The sequence below is a fragment of the Acomys minous genome, assembly GCF_964271855.1.
Source record: "Acomys minous genome assembly, chromosome: 16".
NCBI classification, from domain to species: Eukaryota; Metazoa; Chordata; class Mammalia; order Rodentia; family Muridae; genus Acomys; species Acomys minous.
Genome location: NC_140498.1, coordinates 70,148,093 through 70,171,622, shown reverse-complemented (window position 1 = coordinate 70,171,622; position 23,530 = coordinate 70,148,093). Strand labels below are relative to the sequence as shown.

At 52.9% G+C, this 23,530-nt stretch overlaps 1 protein-coding gene across 3 annotated transcripts in view; it reads right to left on the bottom strand.

Annotated features, from left to right (window-relative positions):
• PRKAR1B (protein kinase cAMP-dependent type I regulatory subunit beta) overlaps positions 1-23,530 on the bottom strand; it is a 124,040-nt gene that overhangs the window by 10,944 nt on the left and 89,566 nt on the right. For all 3 annotated transcript variants that reach the window (XM_084764265.1, XM_084764266.1, XM_084764264.1), the window contains exons 7-9: positions 22,685-22,843; positions 13,845-13,905; positions 8,198-8,319 (exon numbers count right to left, since the gene is read on the bottom strand). In XM_084764265.1, coding sequence (XP_084620391.1) covers positions 8,198-8,319; positions 13,845-13,905; positions 22,685-22,843 — 342 coding nt within the window. The remainder of the gene's footprint in view (positions 1-8,197; positions 8,320-13,844; positions 13,906-22,684; positions 22,844-23,530) is intronic.

Sequence of the window (23,530 nt, the reverse complement as noted above, 5' to 3'; positions counted from 1 at the left end):
TTGGATGGACCCCTTTGATGACCTTCCCTACAGTGGACCCCCTCTTGCTGACTTCCCCACAGAAGCTTCCCTTGATGATCTCCCCAAACCCTGGTTGACCCACCCACCCAACACCACCTGTCAAGTCAATGAGCCCAGTGATTCTGTCCCTGTCACCTCTACCCACCACAGTTGACACCCCACTGTCCTCCATGAGACTTTCTTCCATCCTTGCCCAAATAAACAGAGTTCAGAGGTCACCTTCCATCTACTCACTGTGGCCCTTGAGGGTCTCCTCAGAGGGTGCTGCCATAACTGACTCTGCCCCTTCATCTACTGATAGGCTGGGTGCGTCCTGAACCTTCCTTCTTGTCAGCCATGGTATCTGGAGCCCTGTAGTCACCTTGTCCAAGTGAGTCCCGGGTCCTGGACGCCATATATGCACCCCCCCACACAGATGAGATCTACCTTGCTCTAGTCCTACTTTCAAGCCAGGAGTATGCACCCCAAGATGCAAGCGTGTTAGCCAAATGCATCTGGGTGAGGCATGTGCAGATAGTTAGGCCTTTGACACAGCCTAGGACGAGTGTCCCACATCTACAAGCCCGGAATGCATCAGGTGCCTGGTAGGCACAGCTTCCTGCCTCCGCCATACTCTAGTTTTAGGGCTGAGGGCACTGGCGTGTCCTCCACAGGCTGCCTCTCCACCTGCCCAGCCTCCTGCCAGATGGGGAGAAACCCAAATAGAGCCCTGAGGAGAGCTGACTGTTCTGTCAGAGATCCACAGGCACCACCATGCCCAGATCTCAGGTCTTCCAGCCCAAAGGAGATCCACCAGCTGCTCCTGCCTGCAACCCAGTGGTATGTGTGTGTGTGTGTGTGTGTGTGTGTGTGTGTGTGTGCACGCACATGAGTGTATGTGATGTGTGTGCAAGAGTATGGGTGCTGTTTGGGTGCACACATGCATGTACTACAAGTATTGTGCAAACATGGCTGCTTGTGCTTTGTGCATGAGTATGTGAGCTGTTGTGTAGTATGTATTTGTGCTATATACACCCAGGTATGGATGCAGTATGGACGTGTGCTCTGTGAATGAGTGTGCGTGAGAGTGCATGCTGTTCTATGCGTGGATACAGGTACTGTGTTCGTATGATTGTGTGTGTTGGTGTGTTAAGTGTGCATGTGATTGTGTGCATGCTGTTTGTGAACGAGTGTGCGTGCATGAGTGTGTGTGCCACGTGCATGTGTTTGTGTGCGGAGCAGATGGATCTGCATGTATGAGTGTGTTGTGCAGAGTGTGTGCAAGTGATGATGTTCTGTGTGCGTGTGATGTGTGCCATGTGAGGAATGATGCACATGCTTTCTGCATGTGTGTGGGTGTGAGACCGTGTTGTGTGCATGCTGGGTAGGCATACTGTGTGTGCATGCATGTGTATTGTCTGTGTGAGCACTGGACGCTTGCTTGCTTGCTTGCTTGCTTGTGATGGAGTCTTGTATTGCTCAGGCTTGTCTTAAACTTTTGGGCTTAAGAAATTTTCTTGCCTTGGGGCTGGAGAGATGGCTCAGTGGGTAAAACCACCACTTGCTCTTCCAAAGGAACCAGGTTCGATTCCCAGCACCCACATGGCAGCTCACAACTGTCTGTAACTCCAAGATCTGACACCCCTACACCAATGCACATAAATTAAAATTAAATAAAATATTTAAAAAAATTTTTTTCTTGCCTCAGCCTCCCAAATAGCTGGGACATTCTGACAGATGTGCAACCACCACATCCTGTGGGAGTCAATGCCATGAAAGGATCCTTGTAGATATGTTTAAAATGTAAACTTTTTGTGACTTATATTTTATCACTGGAATTCTAACTATATCCGACCAGTCTTAGTTCACCCCACCCACAATCTTGACACGCCTCCCCCCCAGGATCCTACTCTGGTTTTCTTCACATCCCATTACCTGGCAGGGCCCAACCCCGCCATGCTGCTGGGCAACCTCTCAACTCCCGTTGCTCTGCCCTGACTGGACCCAGCCCATTTCCTGCGGGTGTGGAGATTACACCCTGTTGTTGACAGCCATTCCTCATTTGAAGCCTTGGAGCTGAGTCCCAGACAGCACTAGGGCTGTAGACAAGCAATGGCCAGTGCACGGGAGCCTCGGGAGGGAAGTCAAGGTTAGAGGTCAGGAGACAGCTCCTTGGCAGGACCACTGCTCACCCCTGCGCTCTGCTCCCATGTGCAGCTTCCCACAATGAGCCCAGCACAGTCACGCTTCCTGGTGTTCCAAGGCCTGCACAGAGGGCAGCGGAGGGGCTGAAGGGCTTTGTGGGCAGCTGTGGGACGCACTGGTTCGAGCTTCCACAGACTAACTCATCCAGACTGGCTTATCCAGACTCGTTTTGTGCATCTGTTTGTGGATATTCCCGGCAAAACATCCGTCCTCATAGCAACTGCCCCTGCACAGTGTTTAAGGCGCCTCTGAGGAGCCAGGAGTCTCAGCTGGGTAATCCCGGACTGTGGAATCCAGCAGATACATTCCACATCTGTCTCACTGGGGACACATGTGGCTGGCAGGGCAAGGGTGATGGGAAATTGGATCCCAATGTCTGTAACGGAGGCCTGGGACGTGGGGGCTGCTGGGAAGGATACTGGTCTGGGAAGGAATGTTCCATGTTGTTGTCTTCTTTTTCTTTCTCCTCCTCCTCCTTTCTTCTTTCCTCCTCCTCCTCCTCTTCCTCCTTTCTTTCTTCTTCCTTCCTCTTCTTCTTCTATTCCTCCTCCTCCTCCTCCTCTTCCTCCTCTTCCTCCTTCTCCTTCTCTTTCTCCTCTTCCTCCTGCTTCTCCTCTTCCTCCTCCTTCTCCTCCTTCTTCTTCCTTCTCCTCCTCCTCTTCCTCCTCCTCCTTCTTCTTTCTCCTCTTCCTCTTCCTCCCTCCTCCTTCTTAACTGATACAAGGTCTCATGTAGCCTCTAAGGCACACTGGCCTCAAACTGGATATGTAGCCAAGAATGACCTTGAACTTTTAATCCCCCTGCCTGCGTCTCTGCAGTGCAGGGATCACATGAATGTGCCCTCACACCCAGTTTATGTGGTGATAGGGATAAAGCCCAGGACTCCGCGCGTGCCAGGCAAGCATTTTACCAAGCGAGCACATTCCTTGCCCTCGCTTTATTTTCCACTATTAGATAGGGTCTCACTCTCAGAGGACAGCCTGCTGCAGAGGCTCTGAGTCCTGGAAGAGATCTCTGGGACCAAGGGCTAGTGTGAGTCTGGAAGGTCAGTTTGTCTACCGTGAGCCAACATGGTACGGCCATTTCATCCAAAGAGGAGGCTCTCCTGCTTCCTTCCCTGTGTACGGTAGCGTCCACCATCCAGCCATTAGGAGAATACAGCTGTGATTTACCCAGGATGGAGCCTTAGCAAACAGCCCCAGGAGGATTTCTTCCATACCAGGCTAAAGGGAACACCGAGCCCCACTAACTCAGAGTGACCATGCTAGCTTTCCATGAGAAAGAAGATGGATACAAGCCCACAGATGGCAGGCTATGTTCTTAGGAGCTTCCATGGCCCACTGCGTGGGGTCTGAGTAGAGTGCACTTGGAAATCACCAAGTGGTGCAGGCATGGTGAGGCCAGACTTCCCTGGGAATCCTGACAGCTCATCAAAGTGACTCCAGGCAACAAGCTGGAAAACACTGGTGAGTGAGAGCACTCGGCACCAGATGCACATGGTGAGAGCAATGTCCCCCAGCCCCCGCTGAGAAAGCAAATCCCCCCATACGTTGGTATCATCAGGCACAGGGGAGTTCTGAGCCCTACTTGGCTCTTAGGAGTTCCTTCCAGCCCAGGTCAGAGAAAAATTCACAGTGTTGTCAGAGCTGTCTCCCAAACTCCCAATACATTGTGATTCCTCTGGAGTGGGGGGGGGGGAGGGGATCAAGGAGACCCCACCCACATGGCCCTAAAGCAGGGAGGACAAGGCTGTATCTCCACTAAGGAAGGAGGATCTCCCAGCCGAGGCCTGAGGAGGACAGAGCAGGTAGCTGCCAGCCAAGCCCAGTGTGTGTCAGAAGGGTGGTCAGGAGGCCTCTGGGAGCCTAAGACACTGGATTGCCCCCTGTTGACTCGTGAGAAGAGTTTGGGTCATCCAGGCAACACACACTGTTATCACATACAGCGTATAACGTGCATGGTACAGGTGTCCCCAATCCAACCTCGTGCGTTCCCATGCCAGACCTGCTCAGCAATGTGTACATAGAACAGTACAGTGAGCGAGCATGCAGCAAGCATGCAGCCTTTGCCCAGGCCCCTCCGGGCAGCCTCTCTACTATGTGGTCCAGCATCAGGAGCTCCACTCCAACTGGGTATCTGTCCTTATGCTTAAGCCGTCTATAGACACCTTCCCTACCTCAAAAACTTCTACTTGAACGTCAACCCCCTCAGTCCTCTGCGTGCCCTCCTCTTCCTCATCTACTGGTGGCTCTTTCTCATGACTGTAGCCTACCTGGAGACAACTTCTCACCTTTCTGACTGCCTTGCTTCCGCCATGATCCCTTGTTCAATTTTTCCTACGTAGAGGACCCATACACTCCACTGGCTACCTCAAACCCAGAATAAAACTACCTGAGAGGACCTGGCTAACAGGGTCCAACAACGCCCCCCCCCAAATCCCCTGTAGTCCCCGTCTCCAGCCAGTTCCACCCCAGACCAGGGACCTAAGACCTCCCCTCCCCAGAGTGTCCATCTGCATCTCTGAGACGTCCTGGGCTCCAGACATACAGCGTCGTTTCTGAAACCCTGCGCCGTTTCCCTCACGTCCTTCTACAATGGCTGGCTCCCTCAGAACCCTTCTAGAATAGTCCTTGGTGCTTGCCACACCTTCGGCCAAGGGAGCTGATGCCAGAGAAATATCTGAAGCACGGCTTTCACCCCGACTCTTGCATGTCCCCAAAGCTTCTCCAGGCAGAGTTCCCAAAGAGAGGACGGTAGGAACCAACAGAATGACATTAAAAACAGCTCAAGAACCCATGAGAACCGCGGTGACAGTGAGGAAGGTCAATGGGTTGGAGGTGGAAATACACCCTGTGGAGCCACACGGTCCCTGGAGTGCAGTCCGGCCAGCACGGGGCCAGACTCAGTGACCCTGAGCAGAGCAAACATGTCCTTCAGGGGCGCCTGGATGCGGTGTTTGTCTGGCCTTCTTCCTGCAAAGGTGCTCTCTCCGTGCCCCGGCAGCACGAGGCAGGCACTCTGATGTTAGGGGCTGCGTTCCCAGGCCTGGGGGCAGCTGAGAAATGTGTTGTTTTGCAGTCGTCTCAAGACTGTGGACATTCATAAAATTAATTTGCTAAGCGAGGAGATAAATCCGATTCGTGTTCCCATAGCAACACCTCTCCACGCTGCCCGATTTCAGTCTTGGGGTTTTTATGGGGAGCCACCCTTCCTGATCCAGGTGCTGGGGGGGGGGGGAGGGGCTCAGGGCCCAGGAATTGGGAGAAGGGGGGATGGGGGCAACTCGAATTGAGGAATGCGGGTCTGGAATCTGAGCTGCTGAGAACTCTCTCACCCAACCCCTGACTCCTCTCGGGTTTTCCTGGAGAATTGTGAGAGACCTTGGATCCAGATGAGGTCACCCATGCCTGCAGGTTTCTGGCAGACCCATCCCCAAGCCCAGGGTACCCCTACTGGGAGGCCAGCCAAAGTCTATGTCCTGCCAAAGCACAGGGCCAGACACAGCGGAGGCTTTCTCCCATCTCCCTCGGCTGCACACAGAGGAACCCAGCAGGAGGGTGAGCTCACAGCAGGGGGAGCGAGCTCAGACCGCAGTGGGGCCCTGAACCACCCAACCGGTGCCTTCCACCTTTGTGTTCCTAGGCGCCTGGCTCTCACCGGTGGGCGTGCCCCTACCCTTCTGCTGAGTGGTTTCTAGAAGCGTAGAGGATCAGGTGTCTGAGAAGCTGGCAGCTTCCCCATCCAGCTCAGGGGCAGCTGGTGTGAACACAGCAATGAGAAGCAAGCTACTTGGCCTCAGAGGGCTCAGCCCTGCAGAGATCCCTAGGGAGCGCGTAAACTGGGCGGTCTGACTCCCTAATCTGCCAGTCCAACTGTGGTAGGGAGGCTGCCAGGGGCCAATGGTATATTAATCCCCTTCTGGATGTCCCCATAAGTGGTGTGGAGATCAGTTCCAGAAACAATCACGTCTTGTTGGCACAGCACGAGCCAGGTGCACACAAGCAGCCAGTGTGAGCTGAGGCTCAGAAGACCCTCCCATTGGGGGCAGGGGACAGGGACTAGAGATATGGCCTTTGGCATGCAGGTTTCTCAGGACTACCAGTGTCCTCCTCCAGCTGACAAAGGCACCGTTTACAAAATAACGGCAGAAAATCCACACTAGGAAAATGTGGCCACCACCACAGCACGAGGCGTGGCTGTGAGACTCGGGGGAGGAGCAGCCCAGGAGTGAGGGAAACAGGAGACGCCCCCCCCCCCAAGGAGAGGAGCTCACACAGGGCTTAGATGTGACTGAAGCCTTCCCCAAGCTGTGTGAATAAGCTCCATAGTCCCCTGTGGCGCATTCTGGTCCCCCTGGACCTGGGGTCTGTGGGCTGACTTCCTAGATTCAGCTGATCACAGAGAAATAAATATATATATATATATATATATATATATATATATATATATATATATATATATCATGTTGCCAAGGAGACCACTTCAAACACATTTTATAAGGTTGTGAAAACTATACCTTCCCCTCGGGGTTGGGTTACATTGCAGAGGCTCAGACAATACGCTGTTCATGTGGACAAGGCGTCTCGTCAATGAAGGTTGAAGCCGATTGATGTTAAGGCCACCTGGGAAGCAGTTGCCTTCTTGAATACCTTTATGCACTGGGGACATTAAGGGCTTATGGGGGGAAGCTCGTCCCAGCCCAGCCCTAGAGTCTGAGGTTTCCCCCCCAAGGTAACTGGCAGTCCGCCACACTGTCTTCAAACAACAGATCCTTCTGGAAGATCAGGGGCACCCTGAGGTCAAATCTCACGCCTTCACCAGAGAGACATGAAGGAAGGGAAGGACACACAAAACACACAAAGAGAGTGGGGCACGGCCTGTCGTCATTCTAGCCCTCAGGAGGCTAAGGCAAGGGGACCGCCTCGAGTTCAAGGCCAAACTGGTCTATAGAGTGAGACGGTGTCTCAAAAAGCCCAAGAGAGGCATAGGGAAAAAGACCTTAGTTGGCAAAGCACTTACTGTACCAGCTTGGGGACCTGAGTTTGATCACTCACAGAAAAATGTTGGGTGTGGTGGCAAATCCTTGTGACACCAGAGCTGGGGACGATTGGGGCTCCCTAATTCCTTCCGTTGTCGCTCTTCTCTATCCCCATCTTTCCCCCCTCACTGAGATGACTTTACTCCATGTAGCTCAGGTTGGCCCAGAGCTCCCAATCCTTCTGCCTTAGTCTCCCGAGCAATGGGATTACAGGCATGTACCAGCACACCCAGCATACCTTCACTTCTCAACACGAAGACGGGCTCCCATAGACACTCAGAACAGCCCCACACTGAGGCCACACTCACGACCAAACAGACAGATTCAGAACAGAGGACTTTCAGAACAAGGCAGAGGATGGGGGGGGAGGGGGGTTGGAGGGGGGAGAGGAGGAACGGGATAACATTGTGGGATAAGGCTAAGGGCAGATGCCGGAAGACAGGCATGCTGGAAGTTCAGCACAGCTCCTACTGGGATGTCAGCCATCATCCTGGTCCTTGGAGCCTGAGAACTAGCCATGTTCTGCTGGATGACTTGTCAGGTAGATGTCCCTGACAAGATTGGCCCAACCCCACCAACACACACACACACACACACACACACACACACACAGAGTAGTGCCAAAGCTCTGGCCTTGGCCTGTACACGGGCCTGAGTCTTGGGAATTGAGGTGCTAGGATAGAGGAAGTGGACGCATTCCAGAACAGTCATTTGCCCTACCCATGGTTCTAGTCGTTTTTATTTTTTCTTATCGCCACAGCAAACAACCCAGAGGCCGGGGTGTGAGGCTATCATCCCAGCTCTCCCAGGTGGATACATGGGAGATGACATGGAGGACGTGGGATGATGGGGAGGGGCTAGGTGAGGGGAGCAGAGAGCCAGCCAGAGCAGCACTGGCTTCCACTCAGGTGCTGCCCAGAGCCCATTGGCACCAACAGCCTGCATAGCACTCACCTCTGTGATGATGTAGAAGTCATCTCCAGGCTCCCCCTGAACAACAATTTTCTCTCCATCCTCAAACTGCACGGGCTCCAGGGCATCGGCTACAGTCAGGCGTTCCCACTTCTCCAGGGACTCTGCAGGGAGACACAAGGGGTCACGGACCACACCTCACGACCCCGGGATCCTTGGGTACGTCCTTAGAAAGCCCAGCTCTCAGGTCCCTGGTGGTGATCGAAGGTGCTGTTCCTCAGAGGTGACAGATAACGCTGCAGCAGAAACCACAGACGGCTGAAAAGCCAGATCTCATCCTTCAACACAGGGGCTGGCACCCCTCACCTTTAGGTCCCATCTGAGATGTACTCTGTGCTGCTTGCGGTAGCACAGGTCTGCATCCCAGCTATTCAGGAGACTGAGGCAAAAGTATTACATTCCTGGCATGCCTATGATAGAGTGAGTTCAAAAGCAATCTGCACAACTTAGTGAGACTGTCTCAAAATAAAAACTAAGAACGTTGAAGATGGAACTCAGCAGTAGAGTACATGCCTAGAATCCCCCAGTGAGGGGCTGAGGGTGTGGCTCAGTGATAGAGCCCCTCCCTAGAATCCCCCAGTGAGGGGCTGGGTGTGGCTCAATGGTAGAGCACCTGCCTAGAATCCCCCAGTGAGGGGCTGGGGTGTGGCTCAGTGGTAGAGCCCCTCCCTAGAATCCCCCAGTGAGGGGCTGGGGTGAGGCTCAGTGGTAGAGCACCTGCCTAGAATGCCCCAGTGAGGGGCTGGGGTGTGGCTCAGTGGTAGAGCCCCTGCCTAGAATCCCCCAGTGAGGGGCTGGGGTGTGGCTCAGTGGTAGAGCACCTGCCTAGAATCCCTCAGTGAGGGGCTGGGGTGTGGCTCAGAGGTAGAGCCTCTGCCTAGAATCTCCCAGTGAGGGGCTAGGGTGTGGCTCAGTGGTAGAGCACCTGCCTAGAATCCCTCAGTGAGGGGCTGGGGTGTGGCTCAGTGGTAGAGCATCTGCCTAGAATCCCCCAGTGAGGGGGTGGGGTGTGGCTCAGTGGTAGAGCCCCTGCCTAGAATCCCCCAGTGAGGGGCTGGGGTGTGGCTCAGTGGAAGAGCACTTGTATGGCATGTGCTAGACCCTGGGTTCCAGCCTCAGCACAAAAATATGAAGTAAGATACATTTGACTCTCCCAAGAATAACTTGGGAGATTCTATTTAAAAATAGCACTGACTCCGTAATGTAAACAGTAGGGACTGCATATGGAGTCAATATTCACATAGATAGAAATTACTTTCTCTCCAAAAAAGCAGGACTCAGTGTGGAATCATAGCTACGTTCCACAACTACTGGATACTTTGGATAACTCAGCAGGGCAAGCAGGAATGTTCCATTCACAGCATCCCTCTCAAAGCAGAGCAAGGCTTGGGACCTGAGCGTGTGTCTGTCTGTCTGTCTGTCTGTCTGTCTGTCTGTCTGTCTGTCTGTCTGTCTCTCTCTCTCTCTCTCTCTCTCTCTCTCTCTCTCTGTGTGTGTGTGTGTGTGTGTGTGTGTGTGTGTGTGTGTGTATGTACATGCTTGCCTAGGTACACACACATGTGGAAGTCCAAAACTGGTGTCAGGAATTGCTCTCAGTTGCTCTTGCAGCTGATTTATTGAGGCAGGGTCTCTCAATCGAATGCAGAGCTCGCTGATGAGACTAGTCTCTTGCTTACCAGCTTGCTCTGGGATCCATCTCCGCTTTCAGAGACTTGAATTATTGGACAGGTTCCCACACCCAGCCAACATGGGATGCTGGGTTCCAAACTGCCCCAGCTTCTTTGTTTGCTTTTGAGACAAGGTCTTACTGTGTATTCCAGGCTGGCCTCGAACTCACAGCGATCTGCCTGCCTCTGCCTCCCGAGTGCTGGGATTAGAGGTGTGTGCCACCTCTAGTGGTTAATTTCAATTGTCAATGTAAGTAATTGGAGTCATCTGAGAAAAGAGTTTCAATGAGGGATTGCCCAAATCAGGCTGGACTGTGTACATGTCGTGGGTGGGGGGGAGAGGACACGGGGGAGGGGGCGTGTCTTAACTGCCTTCACGGATGTAAGAAGACTCAGCTGAAAAGTGGGCAGCACCATTGCCTGGTTTTGGATCTCCAACTGTAAGAGTGGAGAAGGCCCGCTGAGCACTAAGCGTGAACACATGTGTTCTCTCTCTGCCTCGGGCTATGTGTGTAACGTGACCACCTGCCGCAAGCTCCTGCCTCCGTGACTTCTCCAAGAGATGCTCTTACCCTAAGACCCTTTCTCCCCTAAGATGCTGCTTGTCAGAGTATTTTATCCCAGCAACAGAAATGAAACCATGCCACACTGTGTAGCCATGGCTGGCCTCACAGCAATCCTCCTGCCTCAGCTTCCTAGACGCTGGGTTTACAAGCTTGAGCCGCCATGACCGGCACTGATGTTGCCATACTCACAAGAGATGCGCCTGCCACTATTCTGAGCAAAACACACACACACACACACACACACACACACACACACGCACACGCACACGCACACGCACACGCACACACAAAAACCACACACAAACCCCTTCATTCTGATGCCAAGTTTATCTTTCAATGCTTGTAAGCACAGCAGGCCCCTGCTGCCTGTATAACAGCTTCCCAGACTCTGTCCATCCCCGGCTCCCAGGTAGGAAGAAAAACATATTAATGTGAGCGTTTTCTGTGAGAAAATCATGGTCACCTTGTTAACTATATCCCTCTCCCCGCCCCCTCCCAGCAAAAGAAACCTTTCTGGCCTACGCTTCAACGCTACATATGTAGGCCAGCTGCTAAAAATAAAAACTTAAAAAGGCATTCATTTTAGATCTGGGTTAGCAGGGAAATATCTCTCCCCTGCCCGTGCACCACACTGCAGAAGGGCCACGTTTCTGTGAACCCCGGGCCACAGGGAACCCCGCCGTTTAATAGTGAGCCTACTCTAGCGGCAGCAGTAGGGCCACCTCCCTCGCTTTCTTCTTTTCCTTTCTCTTTCGCCTCGCTTTCTCTCCTCCCCTCTCATTTACTGAGACACGGTCTCACAAAGCAGCCAAGGCTGACTTTAGGACTTTTATAATCCCCCCTGCCTCAGCTTCCTGAGCGCTAGGTCTACAGACTTATTATATGGCCACATGTGGCTTGCTGCCAGCTTTCTTTGAAAAGTGTATTTGGCCCATGTCTATAATCTCAACACTTGTGAGATGGAAACAGCGGATCACGGAACGTTAATGCCAGCCTTGACGAGACAGTAAGTTCGACACTAGCTTGGGCTGTGTGATGGCTTCAGTAGGAATGGTGCCACAGGCTCATATTAGGCTTGGTCATTAGGGACTGGCACTACTTGACAGAGATTAGGAGGTGTGGCCTTGTTAGAGGAAGTGTGTCACTGGGAGGTGGGCTTTGGGGTTTCAAAAGCCCAAGCCAGCCCCAACATCTTTCTTTCTGCTGCCTTCCAATGCAGATGTAGAAGTCTCAGTGACCATGTTTGCCTGCATGCCTCCATGAGGCTACCGGGCAAAGCCTCTGAAATTGCAAGCAAACCCCAATTAAATGCTTTCTTTTTTTTTTTTTTTTAAATAAGAATCACCTTGGTCATGGTGTCTCTTCACAGCAAGGAAGCAATGCACATCATCAAAACGTCACTTTTGAGCAAAATTATAATCTGTGTCAGGAACACACAGGTGCAGGCAGCACTGAAATGTTCGTGTGGAACACTGTGTGCAATAAAGGGTGCACGTTAGGATGCTCATCTGCAGGTGAGGGGCGTGGCTCAGTGGTACAGCACCTGCCTAGAATCCCCCAGTGAGTGGCTGGGGTGTGGCTCAGTGGTAGAGCATCTGCCTAGAATCCCCCAGTGAGGGGCTGGGGTGTGGCTCAGTGGTAGAGCACCTGCCTAGAATCCCCCAGTGAGGGGCTGGGTGTGGCTCAGTGGTAGAGCACCTGCCTAGAATCTCCCAGTGAGGGGCTGGGGTGTGGCTCAGTGGTAGAGCATCTGCCTAGAATCCCCCAGTGAGGGGCTGGGGTGTGGCTCAGTGGTAGAGCACCTGCCTAGAATCCCCCAGTGAGGGGCTGGGTGTGGCTCAGTGGTAGAGCACCTGCCTAGAATCCCACAGTGGGGGGCTGGGGTTCAGCAGTGAAGAGTTTTCCTGGTATGTACAAGGCTTGGGCTTTGGCAACAGAAGCGCCTCTCCCCCGCCCCTCCTTTCTCTGTGTTTGTCTGTCTCTGACTCTCTCTCTCTCTCCCCACATGTTTTTAAGCACAGGGTTCTGTCTACCCCTCCTCCAACCCCCGCCCCCATGGCATTTAAAATGTGCACTCTTCCAAGGTTGGAAAGCGAGATTTGCCATAGCATTATCTCCTAACAGCATAAATCTTGGGTGAAAACTGCAATAACTATAATGAAGGCAGCCAGAGTCTTAACTGAAACACAACCCATTTCAGAACAGTTAAACCACCACACACATACAGGCAGAGGCAGGAAGGGGCTACGCAGTGATCTGGCTGAGAGGCGTGGCTGGGGACCGCCTGTCTGTGGGGATGAGTTTCCTCTGGAGGAAAAAGCATGTTCTAGGTAGACGGTGCGGGCCTGCACACCCTGCGGCTGGGCTTGTTTCTCTGAGTCAAGCTTCTAACAATGCTGCAAATGGCCCATTCTGTGTTGTGCGTGTCTCGACACAATGAATAAATCGGTGCTCCACCAGTTCATTAAGGGCAGGAAGAGGAGGCACCCTCCCCTAGCAACGGGACAAAGTGCATAAAGTGCCCCTGTGTTGGAGAGGTGTTGAGAGGGACAGGTGCCAAGCAGGGTGCTCCCCATCCCTTGTAACTCAGAACAAGACTCCCACCATCTTCCCCGGAGGTATCTGAGCTACTCAACCGTGCACAGGAGCCCAGGGTGCATCTATGACCCACAAGTCTCCACAGCCCCTAGGGATGGTACATAAAGGTGACCTTGGAAGGGCGGTGAAGTCACTGAGGAGCCTAGTTCAAGGTGAGTCAAAAGGGAGGGGGGGAACTCTTGGTGCATGACTCCAGCCCGGGGAACAAAGAGCTGGCTTTCAGCTCAGAATCATGGCACTGGCATGGCAGCACCAAAGACAACAAGACAGAGAAACAGACACAGTGTGGGAGGGACAGGGACACGGACGGGATGACAGTCATGCTCACACGTAGTAAGGTATGTGTATGAACCCGAAATAAAGGTGTACTATAAATGTGTGCATATATGAGCAGGCAAAGTGCATGTGTGTACATGCATGAGTGAGTGTGTGTACTAAGAGTGTATGCCATAAATGTGTGTAGACATATGAATGCACACCGTATTTGTGCATATGTATCTACATGTACATGTACATGTGTGCGAGTACATGAGTGTAGGTGGCTGCGTGGTCTGTGTGCATATGAGCATGTACTACAACTCCTCTGGGAGACACAAACACACACACACACACACACACACACACACACACACACACACACACACACACGCCTGTGTTTGTATGTGGGCATGCATGTCCCAAACCTGCACAATGCTAAGCAGAGGTGACCTGCCAGCCACACAGGGAGAAGCAGATATGGGTTGGGTGCAGGTGCTCACAGGAGGCTACAGAGAGGCCGCAGGCAGCAGAGTCACTGACCTAGGATGGAGACTTTGCTGAGGAATTCCTCATACATCTTGCGTTTCCTCAGTGTGCTTCCCTGTGGAAAAAAAAAGCAGAACAAAGAAAGTGGGTCTCCAGTCAGGGACCCTAGTGCTGCTTCCTGGGGTCCAACCCTGAGCAAGCCACCCCCCACAGTGAATGGGTCCATGAGGTTTGAAGTTTTCCAGTGGTGGACAGGACTATGTCTACCCTTCCCTTCCCAGGTAGACTCCAACTTGTAATCCCCCTGCCTCAGCCCCCTGGCTTGCATTATAGGTATACACCACTAAGACCTGCCATTACGAAGCACTGAGGGTTGTCATGACATCCAGCCAACCAATGGGCCTCCCTGGTACCTCAAGTGGCGATGGTGAGGGATGCTCAAGACCCCTTCCTGGCCATTGATGACACAGATGTTCTAGAGATGGTTGCCCTGCCTCCCGTTGCAGCAGCTGGGACCCTCTTATTCCTGAGGTCGGTACCAATGGCAGGTAGTGCAGCCCATGTACCGTCTGCTGACTAAAGATGCATAATGGAAGATGTCCAGGAAGTGGAAATGGATCAGACATGAGAGACAGGACTGATACAGGGAGGCCTGCAAAGGCCTGAGGATCTCCTTAAAGCATGCCTTTAGAGGGGCGTGGCTCAGCCTTGCCTAAGAGTCTGGCAATCTCAGTCCTACATGGGATGGCATTTATAAGGTTAAGTGTCCCTCATAGGGCCTGAGGCTAAGCTCTGAGCACATCAGCACAACTTTCAGCAGCCCAGAGTGGGAGCAGAAATGGAGAGACCAGAGCATTGCAGCCTCGGAGCTGAAGCTTTGGGGGTTACGGACAAGGTAGAGGCAGACACGCTGGCTGCCCCTCTCTTGACACCGCCCACTAACTGGGGCAAGCCTAGTTCTATGGTTCTGACCTGTGTCAGCCAGTTTCAGCGAGGCGTAAAGGATGTTCATATCGCCATCAACTAGGCTCACTGCTGATGGCTCTATGATACAGGAAATGAGGGTTGCAGTGGTAGCCCCCTCCACACGGGGTGCGGGGGCAGCCCATGGCCCTAAATTCAGAGCCATGAGCCAAAGTTAGTCAGTGAAGCCCTGTGGAGGGAAAAGGGACTCTCAAGGACTGGGTTGAAGGCACGTGGCAGTAAATGCCAGTCCTTGCAAAACTATGACAAAAATGTGAGTGGCAGTGAAGTGAGGAGGAAGGGCCCTCGAGGCTCCAGGGTACACCAGAGCTTCCATGGGGCCAGGCCATGGGGTTCTCCCTAGCTATGCATAAGGTCACCCTTCTTGCTTGCCTCAAAACATTCAGCACTCCTGGCTTACCTCCTGGGCACTCAGCATCCAGAACGCAGACCAGGGTGTTGATATGGGCTTCCTACTTTCAGAAAGAATATGAAGCCTACTGTGGGTACCACATGAGCCCGACACCATAGTGGGGTTGAAGGTAAAGGGAGATGTCTGCCTTCACATACCCTTCTAAAGCTTCACATGGAGGGTGGCCAGGCTGAGTTTCTGGGTGGGGGGGGTGGGCACTTTAATCCTGGGGAACGAGGGTCAATCTGGATGTACTCTCTCCATGTCCCCTGGTCCTGGGGCTATGAGATTTTAAAATTCTTTATTATAAAGATTGAGATTCCATAAATATCCCTTAAGTTGTTGTTGCTTCTTGTGGTGATGGTGGTGGAGATTGTGTTGATAACAGTGATGATGATGATGACGACGACGATGATGGTGGTGATGATGATGGTGATGGTAATGAAGGTGATGATGATGATGATGATTGTGATGATGATGATGGTGGTGATGGTAATGAAGGTGATGATGATGATGATGATGATGGTGATGGTGATAATGACAGTGATGGTCCTGGTAATGAGGATGGTGACAATGGTGACAGTGATAATGACATTGATGGTTATGGTAATGAGGATGGTGATAGTGATGTTGGTGATGATGACAGTGGTGATAGTATTGATACTTGTGATGGTGGTGGTGGTGATGGTAGTGATGATGATGATAACGTTGATAGTAATGATGCTATTGATAGCCATAAGGGTGTGATGATGGTAGAGGTGATGATAGTGATGGTGGTGTTGATAATAGTGACGGCGATATAGTGATGGTGGTATTGAGAATAGTGATGGTGGTGATGATGGTGATGGTAGTGATGATGATGATAATATTGATGGTGGTAATGATGCCATTGATTGTCATAATAGTGGTGATGATGATAGTGGTAATGATGTTGATGGTGATGGTGGTGATGATAATGATGATGGTAGCAATGATAGTGTCAATGACGTATCAATAGTGATGACCATGGTGATGAGTGATGGTGATAGTGATGCTGGTATTGATGGTGTTGATGGTGATAATAAAGACGGTGGTGTTAGTGACTGTGACAGTGAAGGTTATGGTGTGAATCTTACTAAGAACCCCGGAGGAGCGCTTTTGGAAAGGATCAGCACATTGGATTTCCAGGCAGAGGCAGCCCATCACTGCCCATGCTCTTGGAACAATCTTGTCACTGTAAGTCTTGAGATCTCCATCAAATCCGTGCTCCGGCTGCTGCCTCTAACCTGGACCCCGTCCTCCCTCGGTGCCATCACACCACTACTCAGACAGAGCGCAACACTTCAGCTCATAAGGTTCTTTGCTTCCTGTTCTGATACGGGGGGTGTGGAGCATCAGCCTGAGACAGGTTCCCTAGTCATCAGAAATGGAATGAGTCACTCTGCAGATAGGTACTAACAGGTGCCAGCGCCCTGCACCCCAGCCACTCCCAGGAGCACCCTCTTCTTAGAAGGTGGCAAGAGACATAGCCAAGACCTTGCTCCCCCACATAGCTTTTAATGTGCCCCCACAGCTCTGAGAGATGCTACTATTATCTCTCTACTGGATTAGAAAGAGAAGCCCAAAGAGGAGTAGTGGCTTAGTTCCTGTCCAGTGAGTTGAGGACTGAAACCACTGTCCTAGATAGAGCTTTCTATGTAGATCAGACTAGATGCTAACGTGAGAGATCTGCCTGCCCCCCCTCCCTGCTTCCTGAATGCTGAAATGAAAGACGTGTCCTGCCACATCCAGCTTCTTCTCTTTCCTTAGTTGAATTATGCTTTCATTCTGTAGCCCACGCTAGTCTGAAACTCACTATGTAGTCCAGGCTGACCTAGAACCTGTAATTCTGTCTCAGCCTCCCAAATGCATGAGCTCACACAGCATGCCGTAGTGCATTCTCCCCACTCTGCGTCTTTGCTCCTGTGGGGGAAAGAAGCTGTGTCCATGAAGCCACGGCTATGTGCTGTACCGTGTGGTCAACCTCCATCTTCACCCTGGATTGAGGGACTCACGCACTGGTGTGCCCAGGCTTGGAGCCAGGACTAAGGTGGTCCGGCCTGTCACCATCATGCTATCATTAGCCTTCCATGCTCCTGTACAGGTTAGTAGCCAGCAGCAGCTGTGTTTAACCAGGTAGATAGCTTTCCAAGGCTTCAGTGCAAGAGGAGAAGAGGCTCAAGGCTGTGTGGAGAGGCACGCACAGGAGGACCTGGCTGCCATGGTTATCTCCTCCCTGGGTGCCTGCCAGCCAATGGCAGTGACAGCTCATTGCTCTTTCTGCAGCCCAGTGCACTTTGGGGACACTTGTAGTGTGATTTCCATGGCTGGGTGCCTCTTGGAGACACAGGCAGGCACCCGCTGTCTAGTTAAGGCATGACAAGCCAGAAGAGAAATCTTGCTCTAAATAATCATGTACCAACAGTAGAAGGGAGATGCCCATGACTGAAACACACAGGCATTAGCATCTATCAGGGCTCTTACCAACCAGACCCTGCCACTCTGATCTGAAGACCCTAGAAGGGTCGGGTGGACAGCCCAGGAGGTTTGCACTTGAAGACCAAATAGGCGTCTGGAGGGAAACCAGTCTTGTATAACAGCCCCGGGGATGGTGGAAGGGTCATGGAAGACACAGAGAAGGGACTGGGCAAAGCAGAGGGTCAAGCCATGACACTCTGGGGAACACACTGAGCTGGCAGGTGTCATTTCCAAGATTCAGAGGCTATCCAGGAGCAGTGGGTGACTACAAGTTAGTGTAAGAATACACACAGAGCTTTGGGGGTGGGGGGCAATCCACCAGCATGTCCAGCACGCCTTAACCAGTGATGGGCCTGGGGGAGGCTGAGCTTGAGCTAGCTGTCGGAAAGCCTGGGCTCAGGCCTCCATGCCCACTGGCCTCTTGAGCTTGTGCAATAGGAATGTTGAAACCGGCCCCCAAAAGGGTCTCGGCGAAGACTGGCACAGGATACAGTGACAGGACCCTAGGCCTCCCCACAACCTTGGGCCTCAACTTGCACTTCAGACCAACACTAATAAGCTGGCAAAGTTTCGAACCCAGAGACCCAGAGTCACACACCACCAAGCTCTCTTACTTCCCAGGGAAAGTCCTGGGGTGCCCATTCCTGATTGTCAGTTTGACAGGGTCTAGAATCGCCTAGCAGACAAACCTCTGGGCATGTCTGTGAGGAAACTTCTGGACTGTGGTACTAGAGGGAAGACCCACCCACTCATGGGAGGACCCATCGTAAACATGGGACGATCTACCACTATTCCATAGGCTGGGGTCCTGGATTGAATACAAAGGAGAAAGAAAGCTAAGAACCCTCCCCAATCTCTCTCTTTCTCCCTCCCTCCTCTTTCCTCTCTCCTCTCTCTCTCTCTCTCTCTCTCTCTCTCTCTCTCTCTCTCTCCCTCTCTCCCTCCCTTTCTCTCTCCCTCTCCTCCCTCTCCTTCTCCCCCACCCCCCTTTTCCCCCCTCCCCCCTCCCTGACTGTGGATGCAATGTGACCAACTGCCTTACCCTCCTGCCACCACCCCCTTTCCCCACCATGACAAACTGTACTTAAAGCTATGAGCCATGAGCCACAATCAGCTCCTTTAAGTAGCTGTTGTCAAGTATTTTGTCATAGCAATGAGAAAAATAACTAATTCAAGTCGCAACAGGGCTGGGGACTCAATGTCCAGTAGTGCCCAGGAGGACCTCATTAAGTTGTCCTCAGCTATCTGGACCTCGACGGTGAGACGACAGCTCTGCCAGCGGAGGCTAGAACAAGTCTGTTTCCATGACAACAAGACAGCACAATTGGAAAGCCAGTGTCTAGGCTCTCGTGATGTAGAACTGTTGTGTCTGCCTATCGGTGAAGGTCGGGGTGGCTGTGGAGGCAGCAGCCTGCTCAGTGATCTGGCCCAAGCCACTTTAATCCCATCCAGCCCTTAAAAAAGAAGCCTCTCTGAAAATGTGCAGTCCCCACTGACCACCTAGCAATTATGCCCTGCCAGAGGAATGCAGGCAGGTTGTGACCCAGCAACCTCAGAGGCTAATGTTGGTGCAGCAGACAGAATAATGCCGAAAATGTTGTGGGACCTGGGGAAGTGGTCAGGCATCCTGCTTTGTTCCTAGGCTGAGCAGTCATCCGCTAAGCCTCTTGGTGACACGGAGAACCCCAAGTTAGCAGGCTTCATCGCATGCACACAAGACAGCAACCCAAGATAGCTCCAATGGGGCTCAGCCTAGGAACCTGCCTACAGAGGCCAGCCAGCCTTCTCCCCGAGGAGCCAGCCTGGTCCAGGGACTCCATCTGCCTGCCCCCTTGGCACTTGCAGCATGCCCGGCGATGGTTAGTATTGACCATCAACCTCACAGAATCTAGAATTACCTGGAAGGCAATCTTAAGGGAGGATGATCTTAGAGGTCAGGTTAGTCTGTCGGCATGTCTGTTGGAGGGGGTGGGAGCGGGAATGTCCTGATTGGGTTGACAGAGATGGGAGCACCCACCTGGAATGTGGGCAGCACCATTTTTTAGCCCCAGACCGAAGACAGAGGAGAAGCGAACTGAGTACCGGCTCCTTGGCTGTGGATGGGATGTGGCCAACTTCCTCCAGTGGCTGCTGCTGTGACCTCCCTGCCACGGTGGACGGGACCCTGGAACTGTGCACCAAAAACAAGCCCTTTCTTCCCTAAGTTGCTTTTGCCAAGAGTGTGTTATCACAGCGACGGGAAACCAAAACAGACCTCAGCCAAGATCTCTATCAGACGTCAATAGCAGGGACCTTGAAACACAGCCGGGCAGAGTGCTGCGTTCACCACCCACCGTTCCCGGAGCCTTTCCTCACTCCCCGCCCCACCCCCCCAGCAGAAGAGTGAGATCCTGGCTTTGGAACTAATAGGCATGAGGCTGGGTTAGAGGAGGAAGATGTGGTTACAGAACACACAGACGGACCACCTTCCTGGGGTGCTCCGATGAGAGCGAGGGATCCAAGACCCTCCCCCCTCTCTACTGAGAACCACACCGTATCCATGGTGAACTCTGCCTGCCCCCATGGTTCAGAAGAACTGAAACCAGAGATGAGTTTAGCTCCCAGCACAACCTATCCCAGCCAGAGCTTCCCAGGACAAGGAGCTGGCCCTGGCTGAAGTTTCTCCATCACCCGACACCTCCAAGCACATCCCCTACTCCCAAGGGCTCAGAAGTTTCTCGGTCACTTATGCGCCCTGGGGTTCTCACTCTGAGCAAGGGTGGAGGGATCACCTACTCCCAGGCTGTGTGAACCCCTGTGAATCCCTGGGGGGCTCTAAGCTCATCTCAGAACCCCTACAGAAAATGGGGTGGGGAACGCACTGAGGTTGCAGGTGTCACACCACCTGTGCCTGGTTCTTGTGGAGATGGCTTAGAGTCAGTCAGGACGTGGGTCCTTCAGAGTCAATGGCAGTAGGAATGGGGACCCATATTGGCTTGGGACACAAGTTCCAAGGGACTAAGGACACTTCATACAGAGGCTCAGAAGATACCGGGATGACCTCTACTCACTGCCCAATTTGAGACAGGGCTTCATGAAATCCATAGCCTCAAAGTTGCTATGTAAGCTGAGGGTGGCACTGGACTTCTGATCCTCCTGCCTTTGCCTCCTGAGAGCTGGAATTCCAGGCACGCACCGCACACTGTGCCTCACTTAGTCAGTGATGGGTCGATTCGGCAAGCCCTCTATCAGCTGAGTCGTGTCTAGCCCCTCTAGAGGGAATTCCAAACTCACTAGTGGCAGACGCAAGGTTGCCAAGTAAGGGGCAGGTGAGCAGAGGGCCCAAGGCTTAAATAAAAGGAAAGAAATTCATGGCCTGCTGGCCTCTGTTGTGCCCTCACCTGAGTGCCTACCGATGGCAGCGCACCCCAGCTCTGCCAGATGCTGGGCACTGTGTGTCCTTTAGAGAAACAGCAGCCGGGGGAGAGACAGGAAACTTCCAAACTAGAAGTCACAGGGTTCCAACTCGAGTGTGGAGTCTGAGCTGACAGAGCCAGACACTGGTGACCTTTTGTCTTCTGCGTCTCCCACCCGTGAGTCCCAGCTAAGGCAGGAACCACCCCACCCCCACCCCCACCCCCACCCCGGTGGTGTGTGATGTAGACGTATCCAAATCTGCCCAGAGGAAGAATGGGTGCGGACAGGATCCAAAGTCTCCACGAGAGCTCTGCGGATTCTGGAGCCCATCAAATGGCACTATTCTTAGCGTCTGGGGATCCGAAATTAACCCAAAGAAAGTGCCAGCTCCCTCTGCACTTCTGAGAGCATTCCTGAATATCAAGTCCTAACCACAAAAGTCCCACAGCCAGCAATGACACAGCACAGACAGAGACGCTAGAGAAACAGCCGCTTATGCAACCTCAGGCCAGGTGCGCTCAGACGGGACGATGGGACGGGACGACGGGACTGTATCCTCTTGCAGAGGGAGGATTCCCCCAATGGCACCCTCCCACTGGGACAGGCAGGTCCCTGCAGATAGAGACGTGTTGGAGACAAAGGACTGTAGTGTTGTATTGTGGCGTTGCTTGTCTTTGTGCCCACAGCAGTGCGGCAGCCCTGAAGTGAGCTGAGCAAGCCGGGCCCCGGGGACAGCTGCCTCCAAGATGGTGCTGATCCACGGAGCGGAGCGTGTCCTATGGAGGAGCTGACATCACATCAAGACCACAATAGGATGTGCTCTCTGTGCCTCGGTGACTGAGCGCACGGGCTCCATCCTGAGCCTATTCTGGGGGTGATGCCAGTCTCACCCCATGGCCACTCTCGGTTCCCCCAATCTATATCTCAAAGATAACCGAGTCCCAGCTGGTCCCGGTTCCTTCTGTGATTCAAGGAAGCTCCATGTCAGAGGTCAGGAGGGTAAGCTCCAGGGGAGCCTGTGGATTTTCAGGATGAAGCACCCCTGCCTCCTTAGGACAAAACCCTTCCTTTCTTCTCATTGTGTTCCCCTCAAACAGCCCCCTGTGCTCCAAGCGGCAGACACCCCAAAGGCCTTTGCACTCTATCTCCATGACCTATAACTCCCACGGGGCGGGGGGGGGGGGTTGGCATGCAGGGGGAGGGCTTTTAGCCTTTGCCCTAACATCACCTTAAAGGGACCCTGGGTTTTATTCTCCAAGTGACCTTGTGGTCCAAGATGGTAGCACTGTTGGTCCAGCCATTACAACCACATTCTAGAGTATCTGGAAGGGCAGAAAGGGGAATGCAGAGGAGACATCCCCAAGTCATCTTCTGTGGGCTGTCACCAGCAGGGCAGGACACCTGCCTATTTCCAAGCTCGAAGCTTTCCGGGAGGGTCTGGTGACAGCCCACAATCTTTCTGTTTTGAGGAGCTCTGAAAAACCTTTCTGGTGCTTTCCACTCACATCACAGGCCATGTCTACTGGGGAGACCCATCTTCACCTTGGACCCGAGTGTCTGGTGGTATCGGACCCTACTACTGTGCCTCCTCCCCTGGACAGAGCCTACTGGCCAAGGTTCCACTCACCATAAGGATGCGCCTGTAGCTGTCACGGTCGATGCCCCAGAGTTTGAGGTCCGTCTTGGCCTTCACGGTGGCTGCTCGGGGGGTGCCGTAGATGAGGGCCAGCTCTCCGAAGCTTCCCCCCTCACTGATGCTGGTCACCCATTCCCCATTCACGTACACCTTTAGAGAACAAGAAAGAAAGGTCAGTGGGAAATGTGGGCCACAATGGCCGCTTCCTCTATGGGGGATCCATAAGGCTCCCCAGTGGGATGCTTTCTCCAGTGCTTTGTTCTCTTTGAAAGGGAACAAGTCGCAGGTGATGGTTGTAACTCCACGATGTAGTGAGCAAGGTGTAGAGGGGGCCTGGCTAGCCACAAAGTCGGGGGGTGGGGAGGACAGTGGCTCCCAAAGACAGGACTCTACCAGTTGGCGTGTGTGCTCTTCCCACCTGGGGAAGTAGTTCCCCAAGCCCCAAAGGGGTCTGGGGCTCTGGGAGAGGAGAGCACAGATTGACCTTAAAACCCCCAAAGAGGCCAGGCATGATGTCATAACCTGTCACGCCAGGTTGAGGCAGGAGGATGACAGGCTCCAGCCCAGTCTGGGCTATAGAGTGATGTCCTATCTCTCCCCTACCCTGTTGGGAAGACAGGTGATTTGCATGGCTTTTCGATGACTTCTTACACACGCCTGCCCTGGGGGTAACCAAGGAGCTCCCATTCCACCTCGTCCCAGCCTACCCAGAACCACAGCTGGACAGCACACAGACACCAAAGAACAGGTCAGGACCAGAGGGGCAGGATACAATGTGTCTCAGCTACCTCCTGTGCTGGTTACCCATGCAGTGATCCCCTCTCAGGCTGCCTGGGC